The 24,723-nt window shown below is 38.0% G+C and overlaps 1 protein-coding gene across 6 annotated transcripts in view; it reads left to right on the top strand.

The window, feature by feature from the left end:
• Positions 1 to 1,087: 1,087 nt before the first annotated feature.
• Positions 1,088 to 24,723, top strand: part of ATOSA (atos homolog A) — a 90,521-nt gene continuing 66,885 nt past the window's right edge. The window contains exons 1-2 of one of the 6 annotated variants that reach the window (XM_055437265.2): positions 1,088 to 1,295; positions 2,601 to 2,717. In XM_055437265.2, coding sequence (XP_055293240.2) covers positions 2,702 to 2,717 — 16 coding nt within the window. In that variant the 5' untranslated portion in view covers positions 1,088 to 1,295; positions 2,601 to 2,701. Of the gene's footprint in view, positions 1,296 to 1,366; positions 2,718 to 24,723 lie in introns of those variants that run through there. The other 5 variants (XM_055437264.2, XM_055437263.2, XM_055437262.2 and 2 more) reach the window with 5 other exon arrangements.

Genomic DNA, 24,723 nt, shown 5'->3' with positions numbered 1-24,723 from the left:
AATGAAAACAAATATAACAGTTTTGTTTTCAAAACTCTCTTGAGTTATCAACCATTAAAAGACAGGGGTGTGTAAAAAAAACACACAGTGGTTTATTGAATACTTACAACATTTACACCTTCAATATTAATTCTACTTAATTTTAGAGGACAGAAGTGCACAAAACAAAAAGCTGTTGAAAACATCTTCAAAGTGGGAACCACATCAGATGGAACTGTGGCACTAGACACTTACCCCCAACATACGTGATGGTGGTGGTGGTGTAGTCGCAAAGTCGTGTCAGACTCTTTTGCTACCCCATGGACTATAGCCCGCCAGGCTCCTCTGTCCATGGGATTTCCCAGACAAGAATACTGGAGTGGATTGCTATTTCCTCCTCATCCTGTTGTGATTCTTGTATGCAAAATTGTTTCTTTTTTAAAGAGTTTTTATACTGAAACCAAGAGGACTGTAAATTTTGTACTTCTCTTTGTCTCTATTTAAAGCTCACAACCCCATATGTACTTTGTCTATAAACTGAGTAGCTAATAGCTTCAGTCCTTGCTAGGGTTGCTTTTTTTAATTACAGCAGATCCTTGTCATCTGTTTGTGTTGAAATGATGACACAACATCGCAACACGAAATGTCATCATGTCACATTGTTATAGCACAACAACAAAATTACAGCTCCCCAACAATAACACGGTGTCAAAAGTGTCCTCCTGCCATGAGTCAGTGTTTCAGAGGTTATAAAGGTTATTTTTAGCACAGCAAGTGCCTCGGGAGCTTGGGTTCTGAATCCTACTAAAATCCCTAGTGATGTAGAAAAAAAAAAAAAACACAAACTCTAGGGTGAGGAGGGCTTCTTGTTCTTAAACTCCCCAGTCCCTGAAGCGTATGGAGGCCCACTCTCTTGTCCAATTAGATCCAGCTTCCACTGTGCACTGCAAGCTACGCGGGGATGGGTCACTACTCTGCGCCAGCATCCCGTGTGGAGGAGGAGGAGGAGACTATAATTATCCTCCACGTCTGGGGCAGGCCCTCGGATGACATCTCCCCGGTTACCCTGTGCTCTAATAGCGCAGCTCTGGTTCCTGGTCCCAGACGCGCTTCAGCCAGCTCGAAGGGCAGACAGGAGGCGAGCGCCGCCGATGCGCCTGGCGCCTCGCGGGCCTTCGGCGCTCGGCCAGCCCCTCGCAACCCGCCGCACCTGCAAGGAAACCCAGGCCCCCAGGCTAGCGCCCCTGGGCGCGCCGGGCGTTGTCATAACAACCGGGCGCCAGCCGCTGAGGCCGCCGGGGAGGAAGTGACGAGCGGTGGGTTGGCTGTTGTTGGGACACGTGACCCGGGCAGTGTTTTGACAGGGCAAACAGCAGAGAAAGAACTGGGCGAGTGAGGGGGCCGGGGAGCTGGGGCGCCAGAGCTAGAGACAGCGGGCGGGCGAGGAGCTGGCAGAGGCGCGGGGCGAGCGGGCTGGCCGTGTCGACAGGCGGCCAAAGCCCGAGGGCCGCGGGGCTCGGGTGCGAGGCGGGCAGAACGAGGGGCTGAGCGTCGGGAGCGGAGCGAGGCGGCGGCCGAGGCGGGGGTGGATGGCCACAGGGGCGCCGGGGAGCCGCGTCGGGCTTGTCGTCTCGGGCCCCCATGGTCCCCTAGCGCAGCCTCGGGGGCCGCTGCGCGCCACACTCCGCTTTTGCCGGCCCAGCGCCTCTCGGAGCCTCACGTCTGAGGTGGGAGTGTGATGTGAGCCGCTGGGCGAACGGCGGAGAGAAGTGCTAGGAGGAGGAGGTATTGGGACGCGAGGCGAGAGAGAGAGTTAGTCAGCAGAGGCCGGCCGAGGGAGCCATGAAAACAACTCTCCGGCTGGGAGAGGGGCCGGCGCGGCGCTCCGGACGGCGGGACTGAAGGAAATCCGGGGCCGCGGCGGGACGGAAGGGGCCCTCACCGGCAGGCTGCACCGAGCCGGGGCGATCGCCCTGCTGTAAACACCTTCCCGGGACGACCCTCAGGCCCGGCCTCTCAGGGCCAGGGGTGTTGCAGGGGCGACCAGAGGCAGCACAGTATAGTTCTTTTGGGACTGGGGGCTGGGCGTGAGGAGATGTCTCGCGTTTCTGTCTGACCCTCTCATTGTGTAAACTTGGCCGCGGTTGAGGCAGGAAGACTAGCCAGAGGGTAATTACACAGGTGAGGCCCGGCGGGGTGGGCAGAGCGTCGGCGAGGCGTTTGGGGTCTTGAAGAGTTTCCTGCGCCCAAGTCTTCAGGTCCGAGCATTTCTATACCAGTCACTGTTCCCAGAGGCGTTTTTTACAAAGTGGTTAGTTAGCTTGAGTTGCTTGATCCCCCCCGCCCCCGGCCTGTACATTCAAGTTATAAATAGATCTTCCTTTTGGTTTGGAGACGCTGTGTCAAAGAAGGACACTTTGGCCTGGAGAGCACAGGGGCGGGGAAGAAGGGTGCTTGGTCCGGAGTCGATGGGGGAGGCGGTGTAGAGTTTTGCTTTTTTCAGACCTGCGGATGGTGCTGTCACCGCTCTTAGTGCCAGGAAGAGGCCTGTTAGCAGTAGTTTTCTTGCAAGATTGAGTGTTAGGGTAGGACCAAATTAATTTTATTTTGACCTCTTTTAGCGTTTTGAAAACGAAGCAGTAGCTGCAAAATCAGCGGCGAGCCTGTTGAAGAGAACCCACACGTGTATTTCACAGCACCTTGGGTGGATATCGGCGTGAAAATGAAGCCAGACCGAGGTACATAATTTAAGTAGAATTTTTTTTCTTGTGCCCCATTTTTGAAAGATTAACCTAATTCTGCGGCAGGATCAACTGAATTACATATGATTATTTCTGTTACAGATTTCCAGCTGGTAAGGTAGAGAAGGGCACAGGGAAGAGCTAGGAACTAGATGGGAGAAGACATTCTTGAAAAGTGCCTTCAAAATGTTAGTTTCAAGAGATACTAAAAGTGAAATTTTCAATAACAGCATTTTTATCTGGTGTCACAAAATTTGATATCATTTGAGAGTTACACATTTTTAGGTAAAGTCAATCTAACTTCAGTTTTAAAAAAGTTTACAAGTTTCCTCAATTTGAAAATTTGAACTTGATAAACCAAGAAAATTTAAGATTGTTTGAGTTAACAGATATTATTTGTCATTGCTGATTTTTGTGCTTTAAGCAAACTCTCAAAGTTTGAACAAATCCCTGGAGTACGTTGCAGTATATCAGTATATGGACAGGGCTACTGAAATCCTATAATAAGTACTGTAAATGTGCCATTTTCTTTCTAAACCTGTATTTTCAGGACTTCTGGGAATAATGTATACACTGTGTTTTTCAAGAACTTCAAAGGAGTTGAAAAACCCATTTATCAATCTGCTTTTGATTCATAGCAAGGACCAACTTGAGAAGATTTTAATATAGTGGTAGTTAGGAGTTTCAGTAATATGGGAATTTGGTTCTAAGGAATATTATAAGAAGAGAATTAATGTATTTGGTAGGGAGTTGGGCTAGATGACAGAGTCCCTTCCAAATTTGAGACTTTTGGATTGGAAATGTTAATTTATCCTTATGAATTAGATGCTCATTAAAAAAAAAAAGATATAGGAAATTCCCTGGTGATCCAGTGGTTAGGATTATGTGCTTGCACTGTGGGAGGCACAGGTTTGATCTTTGGTAGGGAACTAAGATCCCACAGGCAGCACAATGTGGCAGTAAATAAGTAAATAAATAAGACCAAAAAAAAAAGACATAATAATTTAAAAAAATAAAATAATTTGAAAAGATATGTGTTAAACTGGTTATTTTTTCCATATATTATTTTCAAAGTTGATTAGAAAGTCAAATTCTCTTTTCTATTCAAATATGTCTTTGGTGATATTGTCTTAAAATGCACTAGAAAGAAGTGGAGAAAGTCATACTTAATTTAGAGGTTTAAATTAGTTTTTAAGTGTTTTAAGTGGTTGATTCTTAAAATCAGTTTTGTATGTTTTAAGTATTAGCAACTATATTGCTACTAATCAGGTTGCTTATGTAGATTGCCAAGTTTAGACTTTTAGGTTGCATCAGTGACTCTGGAAAGCTGGCACCAAGGTCAGTAATTGCATCTCAGAATAAACAAACAAAATCAAAGTCATTGTTTAAAAGTTACTTTAAATACTTACACAAAATCACTATTTTAGCCAAAACTAGTACTAAGCATGATACAATGTTAATGTAGATTACTAAAAAAAAGTAAATGCATTTATGCATCAAGATTCCTAAAGAAGTAACTTTTTTTCTCATTAAAATTGCAGCTTTCTTTAGCATTATGCTGTAAAAATGAGGGAATAGAAAGTTTGGTCCTGTGACTATATTTTATGAGTCTTTAGGCCCATGGCTTTCTTTTGACCATGACCTAGAGTAAGTAATATCTTTTACTTTGCAAATAGTACAGAAATACTGAAATTTTTCAGAAAACGTACTTACTACGTGCATTGTGGTCTTGTATTTTTCTCTTCTATTTATGTTTTTAAAAATTGCTTGCATAACCTATTGAATTGATTTCTTGATCTGTGACTGGCAAGGGACAGTTACGGGAGAGATGGACAACAGTAATACTTCACTTTTTCTACATTGGTGTCTAAGAAACTAGTCGGTATGAGTTCATTTTCTGGATGACTGAAACTTCACTCTTTAAATACCAAAATATTTTCTGTTGTATTCATAATATGTGGACAAAGGTTTTTTTTGCCTCTAACTTAAAAACCCCTTCAGCCTGTTTTCTTCAAGATCTGATTTTTGAATTCCCATGCTGTAAATAGTCTTTGTTGTCAATATGCTTATTCTTGCTTTTAATATCTGTGGTAAAAAACTAGATAACCATACTTAGCACTGAGTTCTCTAAAAAATGAGAGTAAATAGGGGAACCTTCAGACATTCATTCAGAAACTGAGAATGTATATGAATCCTAGTGTAGAAAGTCTCAGATATTTGCTGAATAGGATACAGCTGTGCATCAGAGTTTCTAAATAAGTACAAAAAGAGCCTCTTATCCTACACAATTACATGTGGTAGTTGGTTGGATAATCTAAAAAGTTGAAGTGAGGAATCAGAAAAAAATAATGCCTTAATTATTTTGCCTGTCTTTTGATGTAGGCTAAAGGCCCTTCTTTAGAAGTGGGAGTGGCAGGGAATGGAGCCTGTTTAATCAGAGTTAGATGTGATCTTTCTTATGTAAACCACACCAAAAATGTAAACCTAAAGATTTCTACTTTTGATTTCTTTAAAGTGGAATAAGACTTTGTAAACAAATTGAAGGGTGAAATATTTTACATTAAAAAAATGTAAAATTCTTTTTTAATGTTTAGCGCAATTTTATAGATGTCCTGTGTATACCAAGGATTATAAAGATATTTGTGTAGTCAACAGGAGTGTGTCTTGGGGGAAGAGGGAATATATATTCATCAAAATTCTGTTCATCAAATATTCTATACCCAAAGCAGTCAACATGGTTTTCAGAGAAATAACCTTTTGTTTGCATTCAAATAAGTTCACTACGATAGAGTGGCATAAGCAAGTTTGAGAATAAACACCAGATATTAGCTACTAGTTAAGCACACAACTCAACTAGCAGGAGTAGAAGTGCACAGGAAACTGGAAGCAATTTACTAGCTGCTAGTATCTGTCAGTTTACTTTATGGAGGAAATGGAAAGTACTGGACAATATGGCTAGTTGATTAAGTGAAAATTAAGAGACTTTCTACTGTACTTTCAGATAATTAAGATGTTACTGTACAATGGCAGTGTTTTACAGTAGTCAATAGAATTTTATTACAGTCTGAGGTAACTTTAAGACTTTTAAGCAGTTATATAACATTACTTGCACAATGCTGCCAGAGATGAGTCTTTGATGTTATCATTGGCACAGATTTTGGAATCAGACTTCTATTTGTATCCTTGTTCCATTACTTGCTAGCTCTGTAATCTTCATCTAATTGCTTAATTTTTGAGAGTTTCAGGTTCCTTATCTGTAAAACAGGGATAATTCCAACTTCTCATAGTTGCTAGAAAGAAATATGACACTGGTTGGCACATAGTAGTTTTTAAATAAATGATAATTATGTTAAACAAGATATTACAGATGGTTATATGTTCAGTTATAAAATATGTTCAAAAAAGGTAAAGAAGTAGTCAAATATGCAATAACCTAGTAGTACCTTGTTTTGTTTTACATTCATAGCCTGAAACCTGCTAAGGCTCAAGCAGATTTAATAGGCTTTTAATGTATAGGTATCTGAGAATATATAAAAGCTACAAAAGAATGCTTGATATATGTGGAATTTATTTCTCTGTCTTTTGTTACTACAAGTATATATATGTTAATTTCTATGTGTAGAGGGTGGCATGGATGGACCAAGCTTCCTAGGAATACCTGTTTAAATGGTGTTAAATTCTGACTAGAGCTGGGCAGTTGGAGAGGTTAAATGATGTTATTTCACCTTGTACTCAAGGATGTAAAGTTTGGATCTGATCCTAGTTAGATATTGAATGCTCACTCAGTGTTACAAGAGATGTCTAAAGTATGGTTTTTGCTCAGATGTAATAAAAGCACTTTACATTTATATATTTATAACATAATATTTATGTTATAAATGTGTGGTATTTATAATTTTGTATATTTTGAATGCATGGTATGTTTTTTTCTATAAAAATGTATTTCAAAATAATAAGCTTATGTTTTGATTTCAAAGTCCCAAAGGTTTCAGAATTCCTAAGTTCATGGTATTGTGTAACAATTTAAGTAGAATCAAAATCTTTTTAATTTAAAAGATAAATGTCAGTTTTGCTGTGCTTTATGCTTTGTTGGTCTTCTCTGGTGGCTCAGTGGTAAACAATCCACTTGCAAGGCAGGAGCTACCAGAGATGCGGGTTTGATCCCTGGGTGGGGAAGATCCCCTGGAGGAGGGAATGGCAACCCACTCCAGTATTCTTCCCTAGAGAACCTCATGGACAGGGAAGCCTGGCAGGCTACAGTCCATAGGGTTGCAAAGAGTTGGACATGACTGAAGCGACTTAGTATGCATGCACGCTTGCTTTGGTTAGAGTTTCTTCATCAGACATTTCCAAGAAAGTTGTCTGAGCTTATCAACTGTTATGAAAGGTTCAGTTCAGTTCAGTCGCTCAGTCATGTCCGACTCTTTGCGACCCCATGAATAATATCTAGGAAATCATCAAAGCATTAATAATTTAAGCATATTGTATTTCAATTCATGAGCCATTCATTTATGAGTATTAACTGAAAACTATTAATGCAAAACCTGTTGCACAAATAAAATACCAAGCAATTGATTTTTTTTTGAGGTTTAAACTGAGAGGAGGGAGAAAGCAATGGCAAGCCACTCCAGTACTCTTGCCTAGGAAATCCCATGGATGGAGGAGCCTGGTAGGCTGCAGTCCGTGGGGTCGCTAAGGGTCGGACACGACTGAGCAACTTCACTTTCACTTTCACACATTGGAGAAGGAAATGGCAACCCACTCCAGTGTTCTTGCTTGGAGAATCCCAGGGACGGGGGGCCCTGGTGGGCTTCCGTCGATGGGGTCACACAGAGTCGGACACGACTGAAGTGACTTAGCAGCAGCAGCAAACTGAGAGGAATACTTAATTTTTCCCCCCTTTGCTGTAGATTGAATATTTGTGTGCCCATAAAATCCACAGATTGAAATCCTTAGCTCCAGGATGATGTTAGTAGGAGGTAGGGGCCTTTGATAGATGATTAGGTCATGAGGTTGAAGACTTCATGAATGGCATTAGTGCCCTCATAAAAGAGACCCAGGAAAGTATCCTCACCACTTCCACATTTTAGGTTATAATGAAAAGACAAATACCTAGTGAGAAAGCCGATCCTTACCAGGTACCTATATCTGCTAGTGCCTTGATCTTGGACTTTCCAGCCTCCGTAACTGTGAGAAATAAATTTCTGCTGTTTATAAGTCACCTAGTTATGGTATTTTGTTATTGCAGACTAAATGGACTGAGACACCCCCTTTTAGATTATATTACAAATTTAGGCTTTAGCTTTAGTATTGCAGTGGCTTATGAACTTATCTAGAGTATAATGCAAATCATTTTAATCTCAAACATTTCTTCCTGGGCAACTGAAATGGGGAAAGAAATGGTAAGGACTAGAAAAAAATAGCATAGGAGGTAGATGAGTTTCTAACCTGCTAATAGTTCATTGTTAGCCAGTGTAAATCAAGCAACAGAAATAGGACGAGAAGTGCTGACTAGATTAAATAGAACAGCCTTTTGCTAAATTCCCTCAGTGGAGGTAGTGGTGGTACTATTACTAATAAAAGCTAACTCTTCTACATACTGTGTGCCAGGCACTGATCCAAGTAGTTTATATAACTCATTTAAACATCACAATTGTTCAAGAAACTAGATGCTGTTGTTCATCTTCATTTCATAAATGAAATAGTCACAGTAACTTATCCAAGGTTACACAGCTAAAAAGAGGGCAAGCCTAGATTCAAAGTAAGCTTGGGTTGTTGTTCAGTCATTCAGTCGTGTCTGACTCTTCGACCCCATAAACGGCAGCATGCCAGGCTTCCCTGTCCTTCACTATATCCCTGAGTTTGCTCAAAATCAGGTCCACTGAATCTGTGATACCATCCAACCATCTTATCCTCTGTCATCCCCTTCTCCTGCCTTCAATCTTTCCCAGCATCAGAGTCTTTTCCAAAGAGACAGCTCTTCGCATCAGGTGGCCAAAGTATTGGGGCTTCAGCTTCAGTATCAGTCCTTACAATGAATATTCAGGGTTGATTTCCTTTAGGATCGATTGGTTTGATCTCCTTGCAGTCCAAGGGACTCTCAAGAGTCTTCTCCAAGCACCACAGTCGAAACCATCAATTCTTTGGCACTCAGACTCCTTTATGGTCCAGCTCTCACATCTATACATGACTACTGGGAAAACCATAACTTTGACTAGATGGACCTTTGCTGGCAAAGTAATGTCTGTGCTTTTTAATATGCTGTCTAGGTTGGTCATAACTTTTCTTCCAAGGAGCAAGCGTCTCTTAATTTAATGGCTGTAGTCACTGTCTCGAGTGATTTTGGAGCCCAAGAAAACAAAGTGTGTCACTGTTTCCATCTTTTTCCCCATCTATTTGCCATGAAATGATGGGAGCAGATGCCATGATTTTCATTTTTTGAATGTTGAGTTTTAAGCCAGCCTTTTCACTCTCCTCTTGCACCTTCATCAAGAGGCTCTTTAGTTCCTCTTTGGTTTCTGCCATTAGAGTGGTGTCATCTGCCTATCTGAGGTTATTGGTATTGACAAAACGTCCACTGGAGAAGGAAATGGCAAACCACTTAAGCATTCTTGCCTTGAGAACCCCATGAACAGTATGAAAAGGCAAGCTTGGGTACATGCTGTAAATCCTCTGATTGGTAGGAGTATGTTATATTAAAATAAGATATTGGGGCCAAATTTGTTTAAAAACAGGCCCAAGGGAAATAAAAAACAGATTTGCTAATTATTATGATCTTGGAAGACTATATATCTTATTTGTGCCTTACCTTTTTCATCTTTGCAATGGAAGAAGTAATAGTACCTTGCCTTTAGAGTTATTTGAGTAAATAAGTTAGTGTATATAATGTGCTTAGAACTCTGGGACATAGTAAATATTCATGTGTGAACAGCTTTTCCTACAATTGGACATATTCTGATTAAGTCAGTTATTTAGAGAAAGCTGGGGAGGACAAAAGAAAGGGGCTAATTCAGCTGTACATGTTTTATATACTCACTGTGATCTCAAGTCCGAAAATGACTACTGTTTGCCTTTCATCCACTTACACTGATGGGTCTTGACACATCAGTATCTGTCAGATAATTGCTGGCTTGATACAACTTCTGAGACTCAATACCAAAGGGATTAACTTAGAGGTTCCTTATGTTTTTGCCTGTCATCCTGTAAGAAAGCTATGATTCAGTGGATAGAACACTGTCATTTCTTTGAAGGATGAGAAAAAAAAATAATTGGAAGGCAGAATTGAGAAGCTAGTGTGTACACAGGGAGAGTAACTCAAAAGCTGATTTCCTTTTCAAAAAGTGAAGAAACCTGTGGGGCCTGAACATTCTGCACTGTGAACAAGTTTAGGAAAAAAGTTAGTTGTTAGATAAGGAATATTTACATTCATTTATTCTTTTGTCTTTCTCAACTTTGCATCTAATTACAGTAGTATTTTCCACTCAATTAAGGCTGAGGGTTTTAAAAACTGAGGGAATGTTTAACTTAGAAATTCCAACTGAATACTGACTTTTTTTTTTAATGAGAAAGCAAAATCGCAGTACCAGGAAATAGTATTTATTTCTCAGTAGGTAAACCAAAGTCAATTTGTCAATAGTTAATTCTGCCTTTCCTCAAATGGTTGAAAAAATCTGACATTGATTATGTCAGACTTTCTTATTAAACTGAAACAGAATCAATGGACTAAAAATGCCAGTAGCTACTCAAAATATTGGACATTAATCCATGTGTAATACCAAAAACAGACCCAGCAATAACCTGAGTTGAGATGTCACATATATACCTTTTCATATAAAAGAAACTCATTCAGTAAAATTATAATAAGGCTTTTTGAATGTCTCACCTTTGTTTAACTTGCCCAGTCCCACTGGCCACCTTTTAGGTTTTGAATGACCATTCACAGCCTTGTGTCCATTATTTCTTCTGCCTGAAAAACCTTCTCCAAAGTCATCACGTGGGTAGCTCCTTGTCATTCTTCTGATCTTGGTTTAAATATCATTTTTCAGAGAGATATTCTCTGACTACGCTATCTAAAGTGCTCAATTAAAGTTAGCAGCTATTATTATTTATTAAATTAGGGTCCTTGTTCTGTGTCTCCACAGTCTCTTTCGTAGCATTTACCGTATTATGTGATTTTTTTTTTCTTTGCTTATTGTCTGTCTTCACAACTAGATTTTAAGTTCCATGAGGACAGGAACCTTGTCTCTTGTTCACAACTGGATTTCCATCACCTAGCTGATGGTCTTATACATGGTGGGTGTGTCGGAGGTGCTTAAAAAAATGAATCACTAGTTTATCTCAATTTTTGTGAAGCAAATAGGAGTAGACGCAGATGACTAGAAATCATTGATTGTTTTACTGACATCAACTGAAATTCTCTCACTTTAGGGATTTGCTTGCATTATTGACAGTTAGGCTATTATCACAACATTATACCTAATTAAAAAAACAGATTTAAAATATATTTGCCCATAACTTAAAAGAAGATGATTGATTAAATCTCACTAATTTGAAATGAAATTATGTAAAATAACTAAGGTGTAGGCAAAAGCTGTTTGGTATAGGTGGTTCTAAGTTTATATACATTTGCTTAACAAATAATCCACACAGAAGCATTTGCTGGTAGCTCTTTGCTCTCCAACCACCATACTGAATTTGTTCCTGTTGCTATTTCTTTGAAAGAGAGAGAGATTAAATTGGTTGGATAACTTCAGATTTATGAGTACAAGTAGGATAAAGACTCAGGATTTAGAGTGTAGATTTGGGGCCTGTTCTGTCACTTACAGTTTCTATGACTTGGATTAATTTCCAAATCTGTTTTCCCATCTGTAAAATGTACTAGGCTCAAAGTGTTGCTTCTGAGCTTCAGGTAAGATGATGTGTCAAAGAACTTTATAAAGTGTGAAATGCTATATATATTGACTGGTTTGCTGTATAGACAGGAAGATCTGTACTCATGAGCAAAGAGCTAGGTGCTGTATCTTAGGGGAGGTCATTCTGTCTAAAAATACCCATTTATGCAGTACCTGGTTTTTACAGTTTTTAGTTTCCCCTTGTTATCCTGATTGAAATTACACCAACAGGAGAACCATTTAGATTAATAAGAGTATATTTAATTATTTATTTTTGAAGAATATTGAAATGATGGCTATCTTTTGTTATAAAATTGGCTGAAATGTATCCTTTTTAGCAGCATAGAGTTAAGACCCTAAAGCTTTAGGGTCAAACTTAGATAGAAATTCTGAATCTAGCACTTATCGACCAAATGACCTTGAGCAAATTACATAACCTGTCAGAACTTCAGTTCTTTTTGTCCAAATACGTTAACTTTAAGGACTGTGGGAAAGGTGAACTGAGAACCCAAGGTTCAGCAAATAGCATGTGCCTGGCATGGGATAGGGATTGATTAGTGTTTCATTTCCAAGGATAAGCAACTTGAATCAGCTGCACTGAGGAAATGAATGTTTCAGTGCTCTGTTGTGAAAGCTAATCATTAAAGGCATAAGAGACCAATGGATCTTTATTGTTTGTCACTCTGAACCTTGCATTCTGGAATATACAACTAGAGGAACTCAAAACCAGTATGGAACTACACATCTGTAATGTGCATGCAAGGGGAGAGGGAAAGTGGGTAAGTGGAGCACACCAACTATTTCTGGGTGATCACACACCATTGTGAGCATTTAGAGCAGCATTAAGGCAGAGAGATTGGGATGGGGGTGGACACTAGAAGGAGGTTGATGAAAATTATTAGAATGGTCAGATGGTGCCCCAAATTGCTCTTTTCTTTATTTTAGGACATTAGCTAGGATTGATTCAGTGGTTGGAGCATGGCCCTTTTGTTTCTGTGAGTCAGAATCTAGACTTGTTCCTGATGCTGCAAGAAATGGCCCAATATTATAGGTTAAGCAGCTTTTGGTAGGCTAGCCTACGAATCTAGTCATAACTTATTATCTATAATTATTTATTATGTACTATTACTTGTAAATAATATTTATTCAAAGTATGACCATTATTTGGACTTTGAGAGTACATCTCGTTTATAGTTAGGAATTCACATTTTAAATTAATATGAAGTTTCCATTTTTTGTTTTCCTACTTATTAAGCTTATATATTCTGAATGGAATTAAAATTTTATAATAATAGCTGAGATTAAAAACCATAGCCTTGACTAGACGGACCTTGGTTGGCGAGGTAATGTCCCTGCTCTTTAATATGCTATCCAGGCTGGTCATAACTTTCCTTCCAAGGAGCAAGCGTCTTTTAATTTCATGGCTGCAATCAGCATCCGCAGTGATTTTCGAGCCCAAAAAAATAAAGTCTGACACGGTTTCCACTGTTTCCCCATCTATTTCCCAAGAAGTGATGGGACCAGATGCCATGATCTTTGTTTTCTGAATGTTGAACTTCAAGCCAACCTTTTCACTCTCCTCTTTCACTTTCATCAAGAGGCCCCTGAGTTCCTCTTCACTTTCTGCCATAAGTGTGGTATCATCTGCAAGGCTGATTGCCGAAGAATTGATGCTTTTGAACTGTGGTGCTGAAGAAGACTCTTGAGAGTCCCTTGGACTGCAAGGAGATCCAACCAGTCCATTCTAGAGGAGATCAATCCTGGGTGTTCATTGGAAGGACTTATGCTGAAGCTCCAATACTTTGGCCACCTCATGCGACGAGTTGACTCACTGGAAAAGACTCTGATGCTCCAATTGGGGGTAGGAGGAGACGGGGAAGACAGAGAATGAGGTGGCTGGATGGCATCACCGACTCGATGGACATGAGTTTGAGTGAACTCCGGGAGTTTGTGATGGACAGGGAGGCCTGTTCATGGGGTCGCTAAGAGTCGGACACGACTGAGCAACTGAACTGAACTGAACTGAATAATAGCTGAAATCAGGCTATTTATAAAACTTTATCCTGATATTAGAGAATTCTTGTACATTTTAAAAACCAAATTAGCCATTTTCTTTTGTGAAGAAATATCATGGTTTTGTGAAAAGAAGTGATCCAGTGGGTCACTTCTACTTAAATTCATAATAGTAAGAGAATGTGTAACTTCAGCACTCAATATTGGTGATTTTGATCTGTTTTTTGGGAGGGCTGCGCTAGCTTCTGGGATCTTATCTCTGGACCAAGGATCAAACCTTGGCCCTTGGCAGTGAAAATGTAAAGTTCTAACCACTAGACTGTCAGAGAATTCCCAAGATTTTGACCTTAAACATAGCTTGAGGTTAAAGCTCTATATCATATTTGGTATACGTCACAAAATTTTGACATACAGAAAAATTTTGATGTACAAATTTTTTGATATATGAAAGAATTAGCCATAGGATTTCTTTAAACTTTCATACATTGCATGCTGTATTTCACACCCACAAACAAAGTTAGAATCATAATTTTCATAGATTATGAACATCTTACCCCTTTTGTTTTATCTCTCTTGAGTGGTATAGGTCAGTAGATAGGTAGGTATTTAGACGGGCATAAGGGCTTTTTTATTTTTTTGTTTTTATAAATTCAGAGTAAGTGGTGGACATCATGACACTTCAACTCTGTGTACTTCAGTATGAAACTGGCTAGTAGCAGCATGTGATAGCTGATTGTATACATTTCTTCTCAACTCTGTCAAGCTGGTTGCTTGCTATCAGCAAAGGTACCAGTATTTACAACATGGAAATTGGTAGTGCTACAGACCAGGACTTTTTTTTTCCCTTTGCAGAACCAGTTGTTAAACATTTATCATCATATTATGGCTGATTCGAGTTGTTTTATGTCAGAAACAAACACAACATTGTAAAGCAGTTTTCCTCCAATTAAAAAATTAAAAAAAATTCTCCTATGTACCTGTAATACAGTTATCATATCCAAGAAATCTATTAGCACAATGCTAATACCTACTTTACTGTTTATATTCATATTTCTCTAGTAGTCCCAGTATTATCTACAGTAATAGTGCCTTTTAAGGAAGTAGGTTGCTTTCTGTTACAAAAAAGGAGTTAGACCCTGGTGTTGGACATTTAGAAAGCTTTTGGAGAATACCATAAGAGTATATAAAGGTACAAGTGAGTAAAAGTACTGTCTTTTGTGAAAAAAAAAATAGGTCATGTAAATAGGACAGTTAATTAGGATTTTAGGGTATTTTTCCTTATTTTGTTTAACTTTTTTGGAAAAAAAAATTACTTGGACTAAATGGATTTGAGAGGAAAATGAGTATTGGTAAAATTCCCAGACTTCTCAGTTGAAGAAGAATTATATTTTAAAATATATTTGCATTGGAAAGAATTACATTTTTAATCCTGAAGCCTCATGATACCTCTCTGACCTCATTTCTTGGTACTCTTCTAAGGTTCCCTGTACTCTAGGCACGTTGATTTTGCTGTTCTTCAGTCACTACAAACACATTGACATCATGGGGACTTGGCATTTGCTGTTCCCTTTTGGACTGTAAGTCTCAGGATTGTCTTTTACATCATTTGACTTTCTACTCAGTTGTCACTTCCTCAAAGTGAGGAAGTTGTCACTTCCTAGACCATCTTATCAAAAGAGTACAGGTCTTTTCTTGTCTCTTGACTCTGCATTACTCTTCGTTGTACTTGTCACTACTTGACTTGATATTTTATGTTTATTTATTTGCTTTTTTTGTTTTTCTCTCAATAGGAGTATAAACTTCACAAAGGCAGGGACTTGGTGGTGTTTGACCACTGCTGTGTTTGCCAGTGTATGGATTGATGTCTGGCATTTAGTAGCTAGTCAGTAAATATTTATCATTGAATGAATGCTTGCATGCATTTTAATATCTTTGTGGTGTAGCATAAAACTTATTATGGGAAAATTTTTTCTATTATTTTTCTATGATTTGTTAGTTTCATAACTCTAAGAATTAATTCTACAGTGTCCATTTTTGTTTCTAAATGTGAATATTTATTCCCACTTCTCAAAGTTATTGGGTGGATCAAATGAGATAACTATAAACAAACATAGTATAAGATACTTGTATACAGTAAATAGTAAAAGTAATGTCTGCTATCAGAGTTCATAGCAGGTGATTAATTTCAGGGCAAAGCCTGTCTTTTGGCAGAGATAGCAGCTGTATTGAGCCTTAAAACCAGTATGATTCGGATAGATGAAAATTTACACAGACTAAGAAGGGGAAGACTGGAAGAGAGGACACAAGGAGCAATAAAGATGTTCCAGGGATAGTAGGTCGACTAATGTGAATTGGAGGAGTTACTTAGGAATGGGGGAGATTAGGGTTTTGAATGTCAAGGACTTTGAGCTTCATTCATTTGATAGCAGGGCACCATTAATTAGTTTTCTATGATTAAAAAGAACTTCTTGGAAGAATAATTTCAGTACATTTCTATTATTTCATTATAAACCAGTACAGATACTGAATATCTGACAGTCTTAAAAAATAAGTTTTTTAGCTCTAAAAATTATATTATAATCTGGTATGATAAAAATTACCTAACACTCATCTCAACCGTTGTCTAATTGTTTTCTCCTCTGTATGTTTTCCCTTTACCACCATTCTTTGTAATATATGAGGGATTAATAATTATTTCCTTTTATGAAAATTCTTAGAAATATTAATATGGTACACAATACTGATTGTACCATGGCTCTTGCTTTATGATACGCTTTGTTCAAAGTAGTAAACTGCATGGTTCATTTTAAAATAGCTGTGTGTTAGAACAAATAAGAGGAAAACAACAAGATGAAGTTTGAGATTCCTTCTCTCATGGAAGAAACTTAATGAACTCTGCAGGATTAGAAGCCCTTATACTTTCCAACCTCATGTGAGCCATAAGAGCGAGGAGACTCCCTCAATACTGATAAGCTTTTCTATCTTTGTTAAGGAGAGAATGAACATATATCTTCTCCCCTAACCAACCCAATAAACATTTCACACCAAAGCTTTAAGAAAAAAATTTTGGTCATACAAGGGGTTTGTTCAACGGTGTATTGTTGCAGAAAGAACACAGCAGGAAATCTTAGATTCTGTCATTCATAACTCCTTTCTTAAAAATTGTTTCTCTGGGCATGTGTGTTCTTAAGTTAGTATACTTGCTCTTTAGAAATTGGATTAAGGAACATATCTATACCTTTGAGGAATCTGCACTCAAATCTTAGTAATTATTTTGTTGATTGAACATTGGTCCTGGAGACATATTTCTGTAGTCCAGCATATAACAACCCTGGCCTGTGCTTTTACTTGCAGCTTATGTTGCAGAGTTCAGGTATCTGCTAGGGGACTCTGACTAACAATGGGGAAAAAAAAAGTCATCAGGTTACATCGTGGTGCAAATTAAATTCCATTCTGAAGAGCTCAGGACATGAAAATGGTTTTGTGATTCTGAGATTACTCTCAAAGTTAAGCTATTGCCAGAAATCAGAATTGAAAAGGTCCTTAGTATGAGTCTCTTTCATTTTTTTATAGTTGGTAAAGCATAAGGCCCAAAAGAAAAAAAGTAACCTGTCTAACTATAAAAGTAAAACAAATTACCTGCTAACCAGTTGAGTATTTTTCTATACCACATTATTACCTCTGGCAAGAGCACAATTGCCCCTAGATTCTGGCCCCAGAAATGACATCATGATCATTCAGCCTTCCTCAAGGAACTTGGAAGAAACAAAGGCTAGATGATTATATTTTAACATTCTTCTCCAAGTAGTGTGTACATACTTTTAAAAGAAAGTCAAATGGTAATACATAGACTCAATGTGAAATAAATATTTAATCCTTGAAACTGGGATGCTAAAAAGAGAAAGGAATATAAAAAAATTAGAGATAATGTCTAAAATTTAAAAGTTAAGAAATAATGTGAAGCTTATTATTAAGAATTATAGAGGAAGAAGTCCATTTTTAGTTTTGTCATGTGAAAATAGGGCTAGTAATAGTACCTAAATAAAGGACTGGCATAGTGGTTAAATGAGGTAATCCATGTAAAGTGCTTTAGTATTTGACTCTGAAGAAATATTCAATAAATGTGACATATTATTGTTAATATATTAACATTTCTTGAACAAGTAAGAAAAGTACATGTTGTAAGTGCTCTGAAGGAAATATACAAAGGTTAAGAAGGTGACAACTTAGGGCAGGGAGAAGACCCCCTTCTTGGATGATTAGCTAAGGCCTCTCTGAGAAAGTGAGGCGAAGATAAGAAGGAGCCTGCTGTGTTAACGAGTGAGGAGGAGAACATTGCAGGCCAAAGAAGTGGTATGTTCAAAGGTCGTGAATTTAGAAAGAGCCTGGCATGCTCTAAGAAACAAAAGAAGACCAGGGCACGTACCACTGTTTGGGCATCCTTTACTTGCTCATTTTAGACTGTCTCCTTCACTAGAGTACTTATTCTCCAAGGGCAGGACAGCATCTGACTTCCCTTACACCTGTTATGGTCCTGGCACGGGGCTGGCATTTATTAGATAGTTGAGAAAACATTTCATCACTGTCAGTGTTTTGTGGGTGAAGACTTGATCTTTCCTTCAAACAAGATAGCTAGGATGTATTGAGTTGCTTATGGTTACTTTTTAAAGGGTATTTGGAAAACCTGATGCACAGTTGTAAAATATTTCACATACCATAAAATATCATAAATTTTATATTTTGACTCAGATCAGTGAGTTTCACGGAATAAAAAAATTACATTTTTTAACTTGAATTAACTTTTATATGTCTATTTTAACCATGAAATTCACATTTTCTTGGGGGATGGGATGGGTTAAATGCTACCTGGGATGGTCCTGGTTTATGCCTGATGTCCCTGTGTTCAATCCTATTTCACAGTTTGTCTCTCCTTTTTTTACTGTTTTGTACAAATAATTTTATGTTCACACTAGTGTTGTGCTGTCCTGCTAGTACACTCAAATCTTGTCTTCTGTTAACTTGTGTTTTATTCTGTATTTAGCTAGCTTGCTGTGTTGTGTAGGATATTATACCTAATATTTTATAATTTATGTGGACTCTTGTACTAAATCAAGGTATTGACTGGAATGCTTGCTTTGACTTAGAATACCTGGACTTTGTTTCAGAAAGTCTTGATTTCTAAAATGTTTCTACCAAACTGCACATGTTTTAACAAAAAAAAAAATTTTATTCAAAGTCATCAGAATTCTTATGAACAGTGTCTTCTGTGATAAATGTTAAATTAGTGATTACACAGTGTGTGGGTAAAATGACTTATTTTTAGAATTTATTGTTAAATATGGTAAAACTTTGGACAATTGGATTCCTTTCCCTCTCTTCTCCTGAATCATGTTCATTGAGCACCTGCTACGTGCCTGGTACATATGTAGTGGAAATTCAATAATGAGCAAGAACTAACATGACCTTTGCCCTCTGGAACCTATAGTTAAATGTAGTCTTTCCTGACTTTTTTTTCCTGAGTCAGATTAGGACTGGAGGTTACCCTTTGCTGTTTTGGAAGAGGTGCAAAGGGCCAGTAAGGGAACTGGCCCAGAGGAAGAAAGTAGCAGATGGCCTACACAGACTTGTAGACCTTTGACATTCCACTACTCTTTTCTATTTGTTGTCTCAAATATTTTTGGTTTGAACAAAGGGTTATGAGTGTATGTGTTGGTTGTTCTGTTTTTGTTTTTGAGAATAAGGAATGGGAATTTATTCTCAATAAGTGCAGGTTTCACTTGAGGTGCTTAGTTTATGATACTTTGTTGATTTTCTCCTCTAGGTGATGCAACTAAAACCTTCCTGGTCTAAAAGGTTATTGAGGTAGTCAAAAAATAAGTACTTTGCACAAGGTTGCTAGGTAAAATAATTGTGTAAACTGAAATTGTATCTAAAATGGAAAGCTTTGAAAGGCTGACTACAACATTTGTGTGAATAAAAAGAAAACGCTTCCTCTACACAAAAGGGTAGATGCAGTAGTTACAGAATTCATGCATTCTGGTGGTAAATCTCTAGCAACTATTTCTTTCTCAGACTCGGTAAAACTTAATATCAGCCTTTAATATGTGCTTCCAAAGTCCATACTGGTTGAATGTAATAAGGTAGAACCAAACACCTATTGGAGAGAATTAAGGTAGGGGGGAGGGTCACTGAGCAGTAGTATCACATGGAGCAGTAGGTTAAAATTTTTTTTGACTGCTCACAATTACAAAAATAGTTGAAGTTGCTGCCCTATAACAGCATTTCCTCCTCCCAAACAAAATTCAGTACTCAGTCTTGCTCATGAAGTGGTAACTGATCTTTTCTTTTTCCCGTTTTATTTAAAAGGAAAATGATCGTCCCAGCCCTTTAGATTAATTTCACAGCACATATAATCCTACAGATTATTTTAGCATTTAGAAGAACTTGAAAGACCTTGGTTAAAGTTCTTATTTTGCTTATGGTTACTGGGGGGAACAATGGGGGAATGGGATAGTTAGGAAGTTTGGGATGGACATGTACACACTTCCATATTTAAAATGGATAGCCGGCAAAGTCGTACTGTGTAGCACAGGCAACTCTGCTCAATGTTATGTGGCAGCCTGAAAGAGAGAAGAGTTTGGGGAAGAATGGATACATGTATATGTATGGCTGAGTCCCTTTTCTATCTACCTGAAACTATCTCAACATCATTGATTGACTATATTTCAAAATAAAATAAAAAGTTAAAAAAATAAAGTTATGGTTTTGTCACCTGATCTATTTAAGCTTAATTAAATTTTGAACTGAACTGAAATTACCCTAACTTCTCTGAACTTCAGTTAGTTCAGTTCAGTCACTCAGTCATGTCCGACTCTTTGTGACCCCTGGACTGCAGCACACTGGGCCTCCCTGTCCTTCACCAACTCCCAGAGTTTACTCAAACTCATGTCCACTGAGTCAGTGATGCCATCCAACCATGTCATCTTCTGTCATCCCCTTCTCCCTCCTTCAATCTTTCCCTGTATCAGGGTCTTTTCAGATGAGTCAGTTCTTCACATCAGGTGGCCAAAGTATTGCAGTTGCAGCTTCAACATCAGTCCTTCCAATGAATATTCAGGACTGATTTCCTTTCGGATGGACTGGTTGGATCTCCTTGCAGTCCAAGGAACTCTCAAGAGTCTTCTCCAACACCACAGTTTTAAAGCATCAATTCTTTGGCACTCAGCTTTCTTTACAGTCCAACTCTCACATCCATACATGACTACTGGAAAAACCATAGCTTTGACTAGACGGACCTTTGTTGGCAAAGTAACGTCTCTGCTTTTTAGTATGCTGTCTAGGTTGGTCATAACTTCTTCCAAGAAGTAAGCGTCTTTTAATTTCATGGCTGGAGTCACCATCTTCAGTGATTTTGGAGCCCAAAAATATAAAGTCAGCCACTGTTTCCACTGTTTCCCCATCTATTTGCCATGAAGTGATGGGACTGGATGCCATGATCTTAGTTTTCTGAATGTTGAGCTTTAAGTCAACTTTTTCACTCTCCTCTTTCACTTTCATCAAGAGGCTCTTTAGTTCTTCTTCACTTTCTGCCATAAGGGTGGTGTCATCTGCATATGTGAGGTGATTGATATTTCTCCCGGCAATCTTGATTCCAGCTTGTGCTTCATCCAGCCCAGTGTTTCTCATGATGTACTCTGCATATAAGTTAAATAAGCAGGGTGGGTGAGTTTCAGTTTCCTCATTGGTTAAAATTGAGATAACAATGGTATTCATTTTAGAAGTTTGTTGTAATGACATAACCTGAGGAAAGTAGTTGTACCAGGCTCTTAAACACATAATCAATGGCTATTTTTATTCTCTCCAGTTTGTTGGCTTAGGAAAGTGAAAGTGATAATAATGGTGAATCCTATTCAGAGGAAAATTAATTCAGTTTTAGATATATTAGAGTTTGCATTCACACAGATAGCCAGAAGAGTTCAGTCACATCATTTGGAAACAAGAGTGTATGAAATAGTCTGAAATTAACAATTTGTTTTAAAATGCAAGTAAACAGTATTAAAGCTTTGAGGACTTAACAATTGAGTCTTAAAGCTACATGAGGTTTTCTTAATTCCACTTAAACTGTTTTACTTTACTAGATTTTGTTAACATTCTTCAAACTTTTAAATGCAGGACCTGTCATTTGTATGACTGTTGGCATAACTCAAATTTATGGCTAATGATAGCTAGCTGTAGGGGGATGGCGATGACGGTTGGGGAAAACAAACAGGACTTGGAATTAGACCTCAGTTAGATGATTCTGTTTCTTCATTCTTATTTCACAAAGTTGTGATTGTCAAAGGGACAAGTAAATGTAAGATACATTATCTCCATGCAAATACTTTTACTAGAATATCATTTTATCAGGATAAAAAATTCTTGATTGGTTCTGGACTTTTAGGACTGAATCAAACATACCCTTCTTTATAATAGTGAAAGATTGACAACATCCCAGACCATGTCTTTAAAGAAATATGGGTATAGGTAAAGGGGAATCCATGTGCATCCTGGCACATATTTTATTTAAGAATAATGATATTATTTTTATTAAGACCCAAATAGTATAGGATATTAAAAATTAACTCTTATTCCTGGTCTTGGTACTTATTAAATCTGACTAGTGTGTAGATAAGATATTATTAGAGTGTTTGTCCAGTAGCTTAGATTATAAATAACCCCTGTTCTTGCTCATTTTAAACAATGTAGTATGAATGATGCCAAAAAACAGGCTAGAACATTTTCTTCTCTCCAAGATCTTAGATTTTGTAAACAAGGCTCTGCTCCTAAAACTAATCTAGGTCATCATAACCCCAAATCTTTTGAAAGATTAAGCCTCTTAGGTTCTTTTTTAATACTGCAAATTTATGAAGTGTTTTAGGTTTTAAAAATACAATATGTTTGGATTGTATAGTCACTTGGCTTATTTGTACCATGTGATAATGAATACAAATCACTAGATAATCATTTCAGCAATAATGATCGCTGGAAATCTCCATGTGAGTGGAAATTAATGTAGCCTTTTATGGCTTAATTTATCCAGTACTGACCTAACAGCATAATTTTTGAGTAAAAACTGATTTAATGAGAAAAGCCATAAATTTTCTTAATTCCTCAAATTGTAAAATTTAGTTTTATTTAGTCTTTCTTGCAAATAAGTTTGTGAACTGTGAAATGTGTTGTTAAAGTGACATTATTTAACAAACTGGAAAAATGTCAGTGTCATAAAAATCTTTCTATGATAGTCAAGATTTAAATTTTATCGCTATTGATATTAATATGGGATACTACTAATGTGTTACCCTTTATTTGTGGTGTGTGTATGTATGAATGTACATTTGCTGTTTAGTAACATATTTATAGAACTGATGTTTGAAAAAGAAAAGAGAAAACTTAAATTGCTTGAGAGCCTGGCGTGCTGCAGTCCATGGGGTCGCAAAGAGTCGGCCACGACTCAGTGACTGAACTGAACTGAATTGAACTGAGAGCCAAGTATTGGGCTAGATGGCTCATAATTCTAGAGAAATTATTACTGCCACTTTACAGATGAAGAAATAGACTCAGATAGCTAAAATCATTTCACAGCACAGCTTCTTAAGTGGAAAGAACTTGAACCCTAGACACTCTAGTCTTCTCCATTATGTCCTGCTGCTCTAAGGGATCTTTTCAGTAATTAGGTTGTATTTTGTGCAAACATGTTTACACTGTCAACCCCTAGAAGACTGACCACCAGGGATGACAATATCCTATTTGTGCTGTTTTTCAAAATTATTGTATATTGTCCCATTTGATCCTTACAACATACCAACATTGCAGTCAAAAGAAGAAGAAAAAAAAGAAAATTTCTGACTTAGAAATGAACAATTTCAGAGAAGTACTTAAGGTAGAGTTTAGTCTAGAACCCAGATCCATAGTTCCTGGTTCAATGTTCGTTTCTACCTCCTTTACTTTCTCTGAATCAGGTATGTGATCTGTGATTATGAAGTAGTGAAGTTCACAGATTGAACCTTTTATTGTGTCCTTAATGTAACTATAGGCTGGCTGCCTATTTAGCAGTCAAATCCTGTTTTTCTGTATTGTAAGTAACATCAATGACAGTTCTGAGGTGTAATGGGGCTGTAGTGGTGGTTATTGAATGAGTAATATATAGAAAATCTTAGCTTGAGATTTTTGTATTTCAAGTTTATTCTTACATGATGCCATATTTGTCTTATGGAAGTATAACTATGAAAGGAATTGTTAAAAGCACACAGATTTAGGAATACCTGTTTCCTGGCTTTGCCCACTTAGTTTTGCCTACTTGAGCAGGTTATAAAGCAGTTTCCTCATCTGTGAGGACAGTAACTACCAGAGTCAGAGGAGATGGGCATGTAAAGAAATTAGCACCATGCCTGGCCCATGGGCCTAAATATATAGTGGTGGTGGTGGTTTAATTGCCAAGTTGTGTTATATATAGTGATATATATAGTAGCTACTTTGAAAGGTTCTTTTTTTCTTCTAGCAATGTATCTTCTAATGTTTAAAAACTATCCAAGCTAGCATGGTTATCTCTTAAAGAGAGATATCTTAAAAGATATCTCTTAAAAGAGATATCTTAAAAGGCTTAGATACCTTAAAAGATAAGGTATCTAGTAGCTATGTAATAATTACCTTTGAAGGGTTTTTTTTTTCTTCTAGCCATGTATCTTCTAATGTTTAAAAACTATCCAAGCTAGCATCAGTTCAGTTCAGTCGTTCAGTCATGTCCGACTCTCCGCGACCCCATGAATCACAGCACGCCAGGCCTCCCTGTCCATCACCAACTCCCGGAGTTCACTCAAACTCATGTCCACAGAGTCGGTGATGCCATCCAGCCATCTCATTCTCCGTCGTCCCCTTCTCCTCCCGCCCCCAACCTTTCCCAGCATCAGAGTCTTTTCCAGTGAGTCAACTCGTCGCATGAGGTGGCCAAAGTATTGCAGTTTCAGCTTTAGCATCAGTCCCTCCAAAGAACACCCAGGATTGATCTCCTTTAGAATGGACTGGTTGGATCTCCTTGCAGTATAAGGGACTCTCAAGAGTCT

Source organism: Moschus berezovskii, chromosome 9 (genome assembly GCF_049115385.1).
Source record: "Moschus berezovskii isolate FMDL1 chromosome 9, NW_MosBer_1.0, whole genome shotgun sequence".
NCBI lineage: Eukaryota > Metazoa > Chordata > Mammalia > Artiodactyla > Moschidae > Moschus > Moschus berezovskii.
This window is presented reverse-complemented; position numbering and strand designations above follow the sequence as displayed.